Source organism: Garra rufa, chromosome 4 (genome assembly GCF_049309525.1).
Source record: "Garra rufa chromosome 4, GarRuf1.0, whole genome shotgun sequence".
NCBI lineage: Eukaryota > Metazoa > Chordata > Actinopteri > Cypriniformes > Cyprinidae > Garra > Garra rufa.
The window spans coordinates 36494158-36510576 of record NC_133364.1 but is presented as its reverse complement, the minus strand read 5'-3'; the positions used below and the strand labels follow the sequence as shown (position 1 = coordinate 36510576).

The following is a 16419-nucleotide window of genomic DNA, read 5'->3' as shown; positions in this document are numbered from 1 at the left end:
CAATACCTTTATCAATAACTCTGTGTTTAATTTCTTTCTTTTTCTGAAGTTCTGGGTCATCTGGCAAAAATGTATGTGGAAACCATCTCCAGTGGTGCTGTGCCATGTCTGGAGAACGCTGTGATCGCCATGGCAATGATTGAGAATGAGGCTGCGGTGAAGGAGAGTCTTCAGGTTTACCAAAGTGGAATGGAGAAACTGAAGGAGTCCTTCCCTCTGAAATTGAAGGATTTGACCTCAGAACACCAACACCTTAGTAACACAGCAACACAAGCCTTCATGAAGCGTTCCTTCAAAGACACTGATGGGCAGTACCTGAAATCTCTAGAGGTGGGCAGTGTCAGTTCAATTAGGATGATGGTGAATTACTGACTCAGTAAGAGTGGGAAACCAATTGATGAAAAAAATTAATTGTTTCTGAAATTATTAAAGGTGCCATAGAATGGAAAATTTTATTTACCTTGACAATAGCGAAAACGGCAGACCATGGGAATAAATGTATGTTCCAGGTTGTGCAGGAGATGTTAAGTGCAGAGATGGGTTTGTGTCTGTACTCAGAAATGCAAGGAAAACAAATAAGGTGTTCTAATAAAATAAGGGGAGCCACTAAAGGGACACAGTTAGCTTAATGCTAGCGGTAGCCTGTTACATTGCAGTACATAAGATGTCACTTACCACATAAACAGAGAGAGGACTGTGCAGATGATGGCGAATGATTTATAGATCCTGAGCATCACTAACAAGCATCTAAACTTAAAAAAAAATGTGGTAAGTACTGCCGCTGTAGTATAACGTTACACAGAGCACATCAAAATGGCAGTTTCAATGACCTGCATAATAGCGGCTCAAGCTCTGTGATTAAATATATATTTTCCTCGGTGTGGGAGATACTGAATGAGTCGCTTTTTGAAACGGCCAATTAGAGCAGAGCTTATCATTATTATTAATGAACCTTCCAAATAAGGCAATAATAGACCATTGCATTCTTGGGACAAGTCCTAGGTTGTAAATGGACCTGTAGAACCGTTTCTGGAGAATTTTTACCCTGCCATATACCTTCTATGTGGATATCAACACAAATATTGTATCAATGTATTCTATAGCACCTATAAGAGATGTTACAGACAGCTGAAATGGCCTCTGGTTCATAATAAAATGTCTCAGGTTATGCATGTAATTCCTTAGAGCACACTATGGGTAATATCTCTGACCTGACTGGTGTCTGAAGCTGGAGTCTAAATGCTTGGCATTGGCTGTTGAAAGCTGTTGAAAGGACACTTGTAGAACATGTGATCCATTTATTGTCTGAAGGATGTAGGATGTAGAAGTATCCCTCTTTTAAGGTAAACGTGGTTACATGCATAACCCGGGACATTCCCTTTCAAATGGGAACTTGCACTTAGGTCAGATGTTGTGAGAGACAGCACATCATCAGCATTCAGCAGCTCGTATACTTTTATGCTACTGATTTGCAACATTATGTTTTAGGTCAATATCAGTAAACTCTTTGATGAATACCTGTGCCAAAACGAGCAAGTTTCAAAGAGACGTTGTGAAGATCTCCTGTCATCCCTCTCTGCACCAATGATGGAAAAGCTTGATCAGGGCTTCTATGCCAAACCTGGTGGCTATGATCTCTTCTGCAATGATCTGCAGGACGTTGGGAAGAAATATAACAACCAGACCAATAAAGAAGTCAAGGTTATGCCCTTATTCACAACATCACACGACATGACCACTCCTATCACTATCATTTTTGCCACATTATATTATTTTTTTTTTCTGTACATGTGTATGTCAATAGGCTGAAGAGGTCCTAGAGGAGTTCCTGAAGCAGAAGTCTGTGGATTCTAAATCCATTCTGCAGGCTGACAAGAAACTGACTGAGAAGGAGAAAAAAATTAAAGGTAAAAATTTTAAGTAATAATATACCAATTTCCCTGTTTGCAAATTCTTATTAGTTTTCTTGAGAAAAATTGTGCTTTAAGGTTTAGGCACTTGTGAGAGTGTTTCTGCTCGTGAATGGACAGGGTGATGTAACTGCCAAACACGGCTACAAACCAGCCATCAATGTTTTGCTCTAAAAGATGTCTATTAGCCGTGAAAACACAGCCTAGATGTCTAGGCTAAAACAAGTTTGTATTTGGGCTGTCAGTGACAATTTAATAGACGTCTAAATATATCCCAATATTAGACTGGTCATCAATTAAAAAAAAAAAAAATATTTGAAAAAATTAAACCATAAAACCTTGTAAACGCTGCTGAGTTTGCTAACAGGATGGAATATCATAAATCCAACTATTTATTTAGCCAAAATATGGCATGCAACCACTGATCTATAATAGAGAACTGGATTGCTCATGACGTCATAAAAGTGAAGCCACCGCGCCGCCATATTAGTATTCCCTAGTATTCGCTTACATTCCATTGAATGAATAGGAAACTCTACGATTTTATTGAGAAAAAAAATTACATAACAAGTCAGCGTTTTTATATCGGAAGTCTCACTGTACATTTTCACAACGCAAACGTCCTAAGCATGTAAACGGTTATTTGTTTATTGTCGGGAATTCCCTCTGCTTATTAAAAGTGTACGTTCATATAGCCTACATCACAGTTTTGTACATCAGATAAACATAAACATTGGGCGTTCAACATGTTTACAAAAGACAACGTGCTCATGAATCTGAATGAATATTTAAGATTTGTTTACACCTTAATTCATCTTAGTAGTTATTCACTGTTTATGTCATTTTGTTGTTTTTATTCGTACAGTAGGCTAACTGCATGTTTCAACAATCCTTTTGTTATTAATTATATGTTATATTATTATATATTCGTTATTAACAGTATTCATTTTGAAGCAGGTAATGATTTGTTAGTTATATTAATAATTCATTCAACATATATACGCAGCATTTTACTCACATGGAAACGGCAGTGTTAGTAAATCATTTCAGAATTCGCTGATTTGAAGAGTCTGAAATAGACGTTGCTCATTAAAAATATACACACCTATACCACTGACTACATGTGGTACGGACTTAAAGACATTAAGCTTTATTTCCAAGATTTGAATTTCAATACAACAAGCAATATAGTAACAGACTTGTTTTGTATTACTTATTGTACAATCAAAACCATTTCAGATAGGCTAGTAATACCATATATACATGAAATAGCACCAAATGGTAGAAGCAGTTTCAAGGGTCCAGGAATAGTTTTACTTTCAGAGCAAAAGTAATCTTATTCAGACAATATCTTCTGTCCAGGGTTTAGGTTCCAGAGGCACTACTTATGCTATTATTATTGTGAATAGCGTTACAGTTTTATACAGTTTATCTTTTCTTCTTTCTCTTTTTGTCAATAAATGAGCAGAGCAAATGGAGAATGCAGTCCTTCTGAAGCAGGAAATTAAAGCTAAAGACGAGAAGCAGCGACAACAAGAAGAGATTATGGCAACAGAGAGACGGAGAAATGAAGAGATGATGAGGCAGATGCAGGAGAAGAGGGATGAAGAGATCAGGCTTCTCAGAGAGGAGACTCAGCGTGCCTTGGAGAGTAAACTGAGGGAGCAGGCTGATCTGCTGGAGAAGGGCTTTGAGGAGAAGGCAAAGATGATGAGACAAGAGATTGAAGAGTTCAAGAGACGGAGCGCTGAAGCTGAAACTAACAGAGCTAAAGAGTTGGCACTGATTTTAGAAAACTCCAACAAGAGACATGAGGAAACCATGGCGTTGATGATGCAGCACCACAAAGAACTGATTGATTCCATACCTAAGAGTCCGCCCGCTGTTTGTTGCATCTTGTGATTCTCTGTGACTATGTGATCATCATTGAACAGGAAATTATACATTTCACTTCAAAAGCTGGTTTGTCTAGCCTGCACTATGGCTTTTATCCATCATTATAACATGTTTATTTGATATTGCTAATTAATTCTAAAATAAATTCTTCATGTGTTACTACTCATTTATTACACATCTCTCTGGAATACTTGATTCTGACTGGTCAGTCGCACCATCCAGTGGTTTGTGCTCATTTGATAACAACTGGTAAAACTAATAATACACCTCTGGGTACCTGAAACATGGTCTCGGTAGCATACGACAACAAACACAGGCACTGTCGACTTCATAAAGGCATCTACCTAAACTGCATTGAATATCTAAAATCTGTTCATTTTACTCATCCTACAAGATTTTAGTAATGAAAAAAGTGTTTCATTTACTTCAAAATGACAAAAAAACTACATGATGTAAACTGAAATGTGAGATTAGGGTTGAAACAGTATGAGATTTTCAAAAAATAACAGTTTCACAGTTTTACGGTATTAAACAATAATTCTTATCAGGAATAATGGCTCTTTAAGTCTAACTGGTTTAATTCATTAATTATTATAAAGAATATTATTACTGTTGTTATTACTTTTAAAGTGCTCCTATGCTATTTAAAAGGTTGTTATTATTGTTTTATGAGTCTCCTAAAACGGGTTTACATGTATCCAATGTCAAAAAAACACTTTCATTTTCTCCAAAAATAGATTTAATTTTACCTCATTTCTAAATGATTCGGAAACGACTCATGTGAAGCATTTAGATTAAGAAACAGTCTCTCTAAACCCCTCCTTTTCGTGAGCCGTCACCGATTGGTCTACCGCGGCACGTACAGCGCATGTCGGAAACAAAATAAGCCCATAACTAAATGGCAGCCCTGGAGACTTGTCAATACATAGAAAAGATGGTAATGATTGTTTCTTACCAATTCGAACCAGAGTCTGATGATGAAACGGTTGAAGTGGCTGATTGACAAGAAACTGACAACTGACCATAGATATATGTAGATGCCTCATTAGAGACTGTTTCTATGGGCCGTTACGTAAGCTGCCTTACATATTGCAGCGGTCCACTTGATGTCATTCACCATAGTAATCACTGAATATTCGAAACGCCGTTGGTCTGCGAACCTATGAAATATGAGTGTCACAGCAAAGGGTCTGAATACTTGGGACCATGTGTTTTTCTGTCAATATGGGGTGCTGCGTACACATTAATGAGGGAAAAAAATGAACTTAAATGATTTCAGCAAATGGCTGCAATATAACAAAGAGTGAAACGTTTAAGGGGGTCTGAATAATTTCCGTACCCACTGTGCATGTGCTATCCAGTGTTGTGCAAGTTACTTCCAAAACGTAATACATTATATATTACTAGTTACTGTCTTTTAATAGTAATTAGTTATATTACAATATTACTGTCTCTAAATTGTAATGCGTTACACTACTTTTAAGTTACTGTTGAGTTACTTTCATCAAAATATCCACAGATTATAAAATGCCAAAAAAAAGTTTATAGCTGCTCATTATACATTAAGTTTAGGATAGCTAGCATAAAATTATAAAAACATATTTAGGTAGGCCTACCGGTATGTCTATTAATGTTACGTTGTAGTTTAGGTTAAACATGGATAAGCACAAAACTCATTAATACTTTCAGAAATAACACCGGTAAATAAAGTGAAGTGTTATAATGTACAATCATTAAACACAATGAATAGCCTATAGGCTATTTTAAATGGTTTTCAGAACAAAACAAGAATGAAGAATACAAGTTGCTAAACAAGCCAAAACGAATGAGGGTAAAAGCGAAACTAAAAACAAACGGTGTTGTTCTCGTGCAGCCTACCTCTCTCATTCTGCATCAATCCAATTAAATGTGTCCATATTCGTGATGTATTTGAATGCTAAACTATTATGTAAACCAGGATTTGTACTTAACGCGCTTATAAAACATCCTCCTCACATGAGCAAATATGTGTTTGGCTCGAGCTCAGGCTGACGGCACGGATACTATGCAGTACGCACTATTTCATTTGACCAGTGACTGTATTTTATTCTTATAATTAACAGACTGCAACTTTTGCAACGCTGTGTGTGCGTGAGGCGCCGGGGCAATCGAATAGCGGAATAACTCCGTCATTTTTGGTCTTACAGATCATTTAAAACTGCAGTGTGTTTACTTTTATTTCTGTCATCTTGGTTTCCTTTCCGTGAACTTTCGTAGAGCGCCACTCCACACAAAAGTAAACCAAACTCAGCAGCATATGTCACTCAGTCTTTTCGTTTTGAAAATCAGATATATTTCGCGTATTCATCCATTTTATATGCGGACTATGATTTAATAAAAACAGATTTAGTCATTTTTAGCTTAATTTTTGTTGCTTATGCGCTCGTCCGTCATTTTTTCTCTTCTCCGACTCCGCAGCTCTCATCATTAGTTTAGTGTTACTGGCACCAGTCTAGATGTTTCTAGGAGTTACTCGTTTTGTTTCTCCATAACGGGAGTGCGTCCATCTCATAAATGTAGAATCCGTCTCTGCAGTCATCTCAGCCATCGAATTCCAGCAACAGGAAGACAAAATATTTTACTTGTGGACTTTTTTTAATTCACAAATTAATGTTGAATTAAAATATGTTGATGTAACTTGCGTTACTGAGATTGTAACGAGTAATATTATTACCCAAATTGTATTAGTAATGCGTTATATTACCGCGTTACAGCAAAAAGTAATAAACTACTGTAACATATTACTTTTGTAATGCGTTACTCCCAACACTGGTGCTATCAGGGTTTGAATGCACATTTATATAGCCTATTCTAATATCATAATGCACATTTATATAGCTTATACCCTATTCTATATCATAATTCATCTGATGTTTACTTTGAATAAGTTGAACTCCAAATAACCGGTACTCAAAAATAATAAATACAGCAATAAAATAAAAATACAAATACAGCAAATCTACTCATTCTATATATTCATTCTTCATCATTTCTTATAATATAAGATGAATCCAAACAACTATAATGCACACTTTAATTTGTGCAGATTTCACAGTTCCACTCTTCTTTGGCTAAATAAATCATTGTAGAAATAAAAGATGACGTAAACACATATGTAAATATGTCAGTTAAAGCAGCCTATAATTAAATAAATAAATTAATGCATGCAGTAAATATACTCTTTTTTAACGTTTTTATTTAGTTAGTTAGCTTACTAAACATGCTTGTTTTGCCTTTTTAGACAGAATCTCACATATTTGTGTGAGCATTGTGTATTTAATTATGTATTTCACCAAAAATAAAACTCGTGTTTTATTATTTGTATGTTGTTTTTATGTATTTTTCTTCTGAATGTAAACACAGCGTCTGAAAAGGACTTTCATTTTGATCTAGTAACATGACGTCATTAGGCTGCGCTCCTGCTTCTGTTGTGCTTCGGCTGAAGAGAGGTTTGTGTTTTTACTTATATAAAGTCTTTAAATTAACAGGACGCATTCAGTCTATTTATAGTTTTATACAGCCGATGTAACGATAATTCATTTCCGCAGTGAAACATTGCAGTAGTTGATCTAACATTATTTTTGTGTGAATAAAGAGCCCAAACACTTTAGTCACAGAAAAAAGTGCGTCTCATTTCGCTCCCAATGTCGTGAATTTGGTGACCGGCAGGTAGTGATGGAGAAACAGCTTTTTAAAAAATCCGAGTCAATTGAATCAATTGCTTCACAAAATGATTCAGTGATTCGAATCGTTTGAATCACCGCCGTTTAAATGTAACGAGAACAAACGTGAATTAATGACAACTCTTGCACATTAACAGCAAACGTCTTCAAGAAAGTGTAATCTATTAAATATACTAACCATTAAATACCGAATATCAATCAAAACTAAATAGGATGAGTCTAATTAATTTGTTCATTATTATCAATTATCGAATAAAGGCCATTAACTCTCACTCTGACTATCTGTCTTACCAGTGTGCTGACCAATGAATTAGGGAGCTGACCACGATGCACCCAGAGGTTTAGTTTGCATTTATTTATTCTCATCTTAAAACAGGAAAAAGTTTCCAGACACAGAAAAACTCCCGGTGAATCAACAGAGATCTACTATTATAAAGATGGCGTTTATTAAAGAGGAGAGTGAAGACATGCGGATTGAAGAAGCATTCAGAGTCCAACATGAGGAACAAACAGGTTGGTTTTCATTCTCAAAGCTAAACTATTTTGTCCTGTACATTCATTTGCATTCATCTGCATATTAATAGGTGTTTTTATACCATGTTTGCTGTCCAGCAGCTTTCTCTCCTTATTGTCAGCTTCATTTATATGTGTAATAAATTCGGCCTCCACTAGGGGCCGCTGGTGATCTTCGCTATATCGAATTAGCACCTATGCTGCCACCACCTATATGCCTCGTTTCCACTGAGTGGTACGGTACAGTACGGTACAGTACGGTACGGGTCGGGTCGGAAAACCATGAATTGGCTAGCGTTTCCACTGCCGACAGTACCCTTACTTGATAGGCGTGGTGTATGCCGGAAAGTAGTGATAACGTCACTTGATAGGCGTGGTGTATGACGGAAAGTAGTTTGACGTCATTCTCGCGCAAAGAAGAAAGACCGCAAACATCAATGGAGGACATTCGCGAGTTATGTTTCGCGGTGGCATTGTTTTGTAAGGTGTTGTGTGTGTTTTAAAAATGGCGCCTCTTGTGTTGCGTTGTCGTTCTGTAGCACGCGCAAGTGACGATTCTCTGTCAACCAATCAACGCTCTGCAATGAGTCTAGCTCCACCCTTTAGTACCGTTCCACTGTGCAAGGTACCACAACGGAAGGGTACCCAAAAAGTGGTACGGTACAGTTCGGCATTTTGGTACAATTCACAACTTTTGATAGTGGAAACGCAAATAAATGCGTACCGTTCCGTTCCGTACCGTACCGTACCGCTCAGTGGAAACGAGGCATTAGTCAAACCCGGTCTGGTCCGGGAGCCGGGAGGAGCACTCAAAACACACTCAAGAGTAGAACTACAAAGAATATACTTTATTAATAACAATAGCAGCCATATGGCAATGTCTCATATAAAGTTCTTGATTACATACGCTGGTCATATAAGCTCATTATACCGTGAACACACAATTAAAAGAGAACCCGAGTAGGCTTACTCGTTCCAAATTCACAGCAAACAATTATGGTGAGATATTTCATACACTGCACACGTAGTTAGAAACTCCAAGCATAAATCACATGCCCTATGTGTACTAACCAGCACAGGCAATCAATATACTATATTCAAGAGGACAATAATCACATGAGTACAACAATAACACGCATAAATTGTGTAAAGTGAATAAAACAATTTCGGACTTCCCTGTCCACGTCCGACGACACCCTGCCGTCACTGTGAGGATTCAGCCTTCCCCTCCTCTGGAGTAATCATAGGAAGGTCTTTATCTCAAAGTCAAAGCCTGCCAGTGTCCACCTGCACTCACGTTTTCCTCTCTATCTAATTTTCCCCTCCCGGTAACTATCTCCAGGCCAATAAGTGGGACCCCGGTTTTCTTCAGTGCCGGTGGTGCTAGCCAGCCACGAACGCCACAGATCCCTCTTATTCTGTGGACACAGCAGGCTAAAAACACAGCGTTCAGTCTCTTTCACAATTCATTATCAAACAAAAGAGCGTCCTCACCTTTCCCCTCCCCCATTTTAAAAGCATCCACAAATTGTTCATTATCCACAGGTGTGTTCGGAGACATCATTCCTTCCCTGTTTATCTATAGCAGTGACGTCACTCACCATCCATCAGATTATAATCATTACAATATGCTTCAACTCTAATTAAACATACCTGAAGCTAATCAAGGTTTGTATTACTAGAAAGTTTCAGGCAGGTGAGTTTGATTAAGGTTAGAGCTAATCTCAGGGCTAGAACTGTGCATCGCTGAACTATACTATATCTCTGCAGCAGACGTTGACTCAAACACTAGTTCATTTATGTGTATGCTTGAGCACTAGATTTTAAAGCCACCATATTTTAATGCAGCTAAAGCTGATTTGTTGATCCTGTAACATTTGTCATCAACATCCGTCAACACAATATGCGAATGCGAATAAAAATAGGTGGATGGAAACACAGCTATTGAGATTCTTGTCCTTTGCATGTTTTCGGCATGTCATAAATAGCTTCCTACCACCGAAAAAGTGCAGATTCTGCAACTCTCCATCCAACCCGAGCTGCATCCAAAGCTATTTAAATACTGCATATTTACAACAACTCCCTGATTTGCAGAAATTATATTCAATATTAAAATGTTTTCGGTAGCAGGATTAAGAAAACAGTCCTGCGCAAGACTTTAATACAAAAATGCACACAATGAATGGTGACTGTAGAAAGCAAAAACCGAATCCCAGACATTTTGGCCGATTTGGAAATCCTGACCGGACGCATTTTTTCTGTCCAAAAAGAGTACATGTCTGGGGGAAAGAGGACGTATGGTCACCCTATCAACCTGTTTGTGTCCTATTATTTGAATCGCTCTTATTACTCTTATTACACTTGTCTTCGGAAAAGATTATTTTATTTGCTCACATCAGAAACAGCTATTCTCTTGAAAAACTGGCTCTTGTTCTCACTACATTGTATTGTTTTAATTCGTAAAAGTTTTACCCGCCAACTGGCGACTGACACTGTTACATATACTCACCAATGTTGATTTTTACTTACATTCGGAGCTTGGCAAGTGTTCATTTTATGCCTTGTTTACAAGCATTAAAAGCAGAGGACCTAATACTGAGCTCGGTGGCACTCCACCACTACTTGTGTGTGATGAGATGTCTTTTCATGTAGAAGCGGTCAGGTATAACAGACATTAACTAATTCTTGTCCACAAATTCCAAATAAATTCTCAAGTGAATGAAAAGTATTTGGGACATTTCCTAAAGAAAGAAAATTTAGTTTTGAGAAGAGAATTACAGACAAAACCTCTTTCAGTAGATCAGGGGTGCCCAACCCGGTTCCTGGAGATCTACCATCCTACAAAGTTCAGCTCCAACCCTGATCAAACACACCTGAACCAGCTAATTAGGTAGCACTTGATAATTACAGACAGCTGTGTTGGAGTAGATTGTTGGTGGCATCTAGATTACATGTTGGTTTTTATGCTTTATATGTTTAAATGTAGTTATTTCAATAGCTTGTGCCTTTAAAATGAAGTTAACTTCTATTGGTTCTTTTTGCTTTAGACTTGGTGTTGCATAAAGAGGAGAGTCAAGAACAGAATGAAATGGAAGACAAAGGCCAGCATGAGAAACATCACGATTTCTCTGGAGAAAACTTAAGTTGTGCACAGACTAGAAAGGCTTCTTCACGAAAAAGAGCTAAAAAGAGAAGAGCTACAAAACATTTCACCTGCCAAAAATGTGGAAAGATATTTAGTGAAAAAAGAAACCTTGAAGTTCATAATAGAATTCACACTGGAGAAAAGCCTTACACCTGCCAACAATGTGGGAAAAGTTTCATTAAAAAGGGAACCCTTAAAGACCACATGAGAACTCACACCGGAGAGAAACCTTACACATGCCCTCAATGTGGAGTAAGTTTCACTCAAAAAGGAATCCTTGAAAGGCACATTAGAATTCACACCGGAGAGAAGCCTTTCACCTGCCAAGAGTGTGGAAAATGTTTCATTCGAAAGGGAAGCCTTAAAGGCCACATGAGAATTCATACTGGAGAGCAGCCTTACACATGCCCTCAATGTGGAAAGAGTTTTACACACAAACAAGCTCTTAATGCCCACATAAAAATTCACATAGGAGAGAAGCCTTGCATATGTGATCAGTGTGGGAAGAGTTTCTATCAACAAGGAGACCTCAAAGTCCACATGAGGATTCACACCGGAGAGAGCCACTTCAGCTGCCAGCAATGTGGAAAGAGTTTTACTAGAAAAGGAAATCTTGAAGTCCACATGAGAATTCACACTGGAGAAAAGCCGTTCATATGCCCTCAGTGTGGAAAGGGTTTCAATCAACAGGGAAACCTTAAAGTCCACATGAGAATCCACACAGGTGAGAAACTTTTTACCTGCCCACAGTGTGGAAAGAGCTTCACTCAAAATGGAAACCTCAAAGCCCACATAAAGATTCACTCAAGAGAGAACAATTTGATATGTCATGAGTGTGGAATGAGTTTCACGGACAGGAAACAATACAAGAATCATGTAACAACTCACACTGGAAAGAAGCGTTTCATGTGCCATCAATGTGGAAAAACTTGTCCAGATGAAGCAAACCTTGAGATTCACTTGAGAATTCACAGTGAAGAGAAGCCTGATGAAGGACTTTCAGATCTAATGAAAACATTCACATGAGGCATCGCGCAGAAAAGAAGTCGTTAACTTACTTATTTTCACACTTGTAGTTTGGTTCTCTTGGTTATTTTGGTCCAGACCAAAATAAAGAAAACAATAAATTTCTGGTCTGCTTGGGTTTGGATGTCAGCTTTCATACACTGATATCACACGTACATCTCAGAGACGTCTGTTTGACGTCTACATTTACATCTGCAATACGTCTTTTGGACGTTTCCTATCAGATGTCAAATAGACGTCTATTAGATGTCTTTAAGATGTTCATGAATCAGAATGAATGTAAAACTGACATCTTACAGACGTCTGCCAGACGTTTGTACACAGCAGATGCTTTCCTGGGGTCCGTTCTTCGTACCTCGCTAACTAAGTTAGCTGGATTTGATTGTTGACGATTTGGCATGATCTTGGATTGTTTGGTTCTTCGAAGCTCATCCTGGACTTGCTGTCATAGCAACAGCTGCGCAAGCCTAAACCTGCTCTGGAGCAGGTTTATTTCATGTAAACAGGATTTAGGCTGCGCTCCTGGCGGGTTATGATTGGTTGAAATGGCGAGGTCACATCTGATTGGTTAAAGAGCACAACTGACGCGGACTGACTCACGTGGGAAAAGAAAAGTATCTTGCAAGAAAGTATATATATATATTGAATAAATACTGTACTTTTTAAACTTGTTATTCATGAAAGAATCCTGGGGGGAAAAAATCACAGGTTCCAAAAAATATTTGGCAGCACAACTGTTGATATTATCCAACATTGATCATTCTAATAATAAATCAGCATATTAGAATGATCCCTGAAGGATCATGTGACACTTAAGACTGGAGTAACAGCTGATAAAAATTCAGCTTTTCATCACAGGAATAAATTATATTTTAAAGTATGTTAATATATATATATAAAACAACAACATTATTTTATATTGTAAAAACAATTTGCAATATTAATGTTTTTTCTGTATTTTTAATCAAATAAATGCAGTCTTGATGAGCATAAGAGACTTCTTTAAAGACTATTACAAGTCTTACTGACCCCAAACTTTTGAACGGTAGTGTATAAAAAAATAAAAATATAAATAAAATAACATACCAAGAAAAAAACATGTAACATGGGCAACATTAACACATTTAATGTGTTCACTACTTTTTGCCAGCCCTCTCTCCTTGCTTTTCCAGCCTTTGCAGTGTTCCCTTGCGTTTTAATTAAACTCTGAAACTCCTGAAATCCCTCAATCAAGAGTTCTTGCTCTGCTGCAGAAAAATACTGAGCGCGCTCCTTCGTCATGTTCGCCGACCAATCAAAGAGTTGCCGATCAATGTTTCTACTATCGATACGTACCCCCTTTTAAGCCACCCAGTGATCTCAAATAACTTCATCCAGCTATACTAATCATCAACAACAGGTGCGTTCGGAGAACCGAAATAGCGAGCTCATAGTTAGCGCGATGATTTGATCTTAGATGTGTCATTTGATCTTGGATGTAGTAAGCGAGGTACGAAGAACGGACCCCAGATCAAGAGATCTTTAACAGACATCTTGCAGACGTACGTAGATGTTTATTTGACATCTGATAGGAAACATCCAATAGACGTATTGCAGATGATCAAACTACATCTTCCAGACATAAATACAGATGTCAAATAGACGACTTCGAGATGTACGTGTGCTGTCATGGGACTTACAAGAGGTTTTTGGTAAAAAAACAAATGTACTATTTCAGAATCAGAATAAATCAGAATCTGAGTTTCAATTGCAAAGTGACTTACATTATAGACACAATATTATCAATGTTGACTCTTTTTGACTCGATTTTGTTAACAAAAGTTGTTCCAAACAGAGATCACAGCCGCATTTCTGAGCAATGCACAGTGGTGTTTTTTTACAGAATGATTTGGCATTCGTTGCTAAATGACAAAAGCTGACGCTGTTGCCGGCGCACGTGCAGACTTCGGCAAGGCATCTTTTATCTTCTTGTTTAATTGTTTGTTGTGTTGCATTGTTTGCTTCATTATTCACAAGATGTTGACCTTCACATTGAGCATCACCCTCAGAGTAAGTGCCTGAAGCATTGTGTTTCAACATCTAAAATATAAACTATAAAATTGAAAGTCTTGTCTGAGACTGCTAAGAAAAGCACCAGTACATACAATATTTGCAGGATTACTAAAACGACAACCAAAAAGCATGCCACTTTTTTTCTGATCCCCTTTATATAAATTACTACCCAGATAACAGATGATGTTGCTATTAAACATTTATTTAATTAATATCTCATACTCGTATAAAATGGCAGTCACGTTGATTTCTGGAGAATACGATTTTAATAAAAAGTCTAAAATTGACAACAAAGGTGTTTTATCCAATGCTATATTTGCATGCTGTGCATTTATATCTGAACTTATCTTTAAATATGTTACGCTGATAGCACACGTACATCTTGGAGACTTCTATTTGACATCTGCAAGATGTAGTTTGCTCATCTGCAATACATCTATTAGACGTTTCCCATCAGATGTCAAATAGATGTCTATTAAATGTCTTTAAGATGTTTATGAATTAAAATGTATGTTAAACTTACATCTTACAGACGTCTGCCAGATGTTTTACACAGCAGATGCTTTCCAGATCAAGAGAACCTTAACAGACATCTTGCAGATGTATGTGTACAATCTGGGTTGTGGCATTTCTTGTGTTGTTTTCCAGTGAAAATATACCACAGACAACAATCTTCTAGAGTTTTTGTAACTTTTCAAACCTCAAGAACCACAGGGTTGAGTAATTTATGGGCCATTCCTGGTATCCATTAACATTTTGGCTTCATAATGTTTGGATAAAAAGCTACATGTTTTTAATGGTTTTTAGCATTGTACCAAAATAGTGTCATACTTAACAGTTATGAATAAGTATTGGTCAAGCTCAGGTAAAAAAAAAAAAAATTAAAGTTCAGACACTGGCTGTTAAAGTATTCCACCCTGTTGGGGATAAAAACACATACATGTATATGCTGTTAATGCTCCACACCTCACAAAATAAGTCAAAAGTATGCCAAACATTTAACATTTCTGTCAAATTGTTATTTTAAATGACCTGCCTAACAGTGTGGAATGGAGCATAAAAGGGTGAAACAGCAGTGTTAACAGGTTCTAACAGTAGATGAGCTTTCCGTCATTGTCCTGCATGGTTTGCCTATAATGTGTGGAACTGCCCCTAAGTTCAGATATAAATGCACAGTATGCAAATATAGCATTGGATTAAAACACCTTTGTTGTCAATTTTAGACTTCTCATTGAAATCTTATTCTCCGAAAGTCATTGTTAATTTTGAACGAATATAAGATATTAATTAATTAAATGTTTAAAGCAACATCATATGAGCTCGTTCATAATTTCTGGTGTTATTCAATATCAAAACAAATTGTAGTGTGTAAATTATAACAGAACAACTATAACTGAAATGAAATGAAAAAGATATACGTAATATATTACCATCTAGTAATGACTGTGCAAGAGGACAGAGTTTTGTTGTTTAGGTCACGTACAGCAGTAATAAACAATATATTTCCTCTTGCGAAACTTTGAGCCAATCACCGCCGTTTGGTGTCAGGACGGACCAATCACAGAAGGGATGTCGCTCGTCATTTGAGTATTTACAGGTGACTCAAAGGTAAATCAAAACCAAGAAAAGATTGCTGACCAAAAAAAAGCTCACAACATCTGACTTATTTGTCGGTAAGTGCAGTATGTCTTGTATGTATGTAATATTTTTATATGCCTGTGGCCTGGTGAAAAAAAAAACAGTTAAAAACAGGCTAGGCTGGTTAGCTGGTCATAGCTGGTCAGCAGGCTGGTTTTAGAGGGTTTTGACCACTTTCCCAGCCTGGGAGATCAGCTAAAACCAGCTACTTCCAGCTTAAACTAGCTAAGGCCAGCCAAGGCTGGCTGGTTTTAGTTGGTCAAACACACTGGTTTTGCTAAAAAAAAAAAAAACAGCTAAAACCAGCCTAGAATGTTTGGCTGGTTTTAGTTGGTCAACTATCCTGGATTTAGCTGGTTTTAGAGGGGTTTTGGCCACTTTTCCAGCCTGGCTAGGCTGGGTGACCAGCTAAAACCAGCTGTTTCCAGCTTAAACCAGCAAAGACCAGTCAACCAGTCTAGGTTAGTTTTAGCTGGGGGGTTTTTTCAGCAGGGGTGGTGATCTCTAGACTGTTTTG

The 16419-nt window shown here is 37.4% G+C and overlaps 2 protein-coding genes across 2 annotated transcripts in view; both read left to right on the top strand.

Annotated features, from left to right (window-relative positions):
* Positions 1-3976, top strand: part of LOC141333231 (guanylate-binding protein 4-like) — a 40772-nt gene extending 36796 nt beyond the window's left edge. The window contains exons 7-10 of the mRNA XM_073838195.1: positions 50-330; positions 1489-1701; positions 1805-1907; positions 3379-3976. Of these exons, the coding sequence (XP_073694296.1) occupies positions 50-330; positions 1489-1701; positions 1805-1907; positions 3379-3812 (1031 nt within the window). The 3' untranslated portion in view covers positions 3813-3976. The remainder of the gene's footprint in view (positions 1-49; positions 331-1488; positions 1702-1804; positions 1908-3378) is intronic.
* Positions 3977-7910: 3934 nt separating this feature from the next.
* Positions 7911-12212, top strand: LOC141332915 (uncharacterized). The gene is made up of 2 exons (XM_073837876.1): positions 7911-8041; positions 11089-12212. Exons 1-2 carry the CDS (start codon positions 7966-7968, stop codon positions 12210-12212), a joined length of 1200 nt encoding a protein of 399 aa, XP_073693977.1. The 5' UTR covers positions 7911-7965.
* Positions 12213-16419: the final 4207 nt, after the last annotated feature.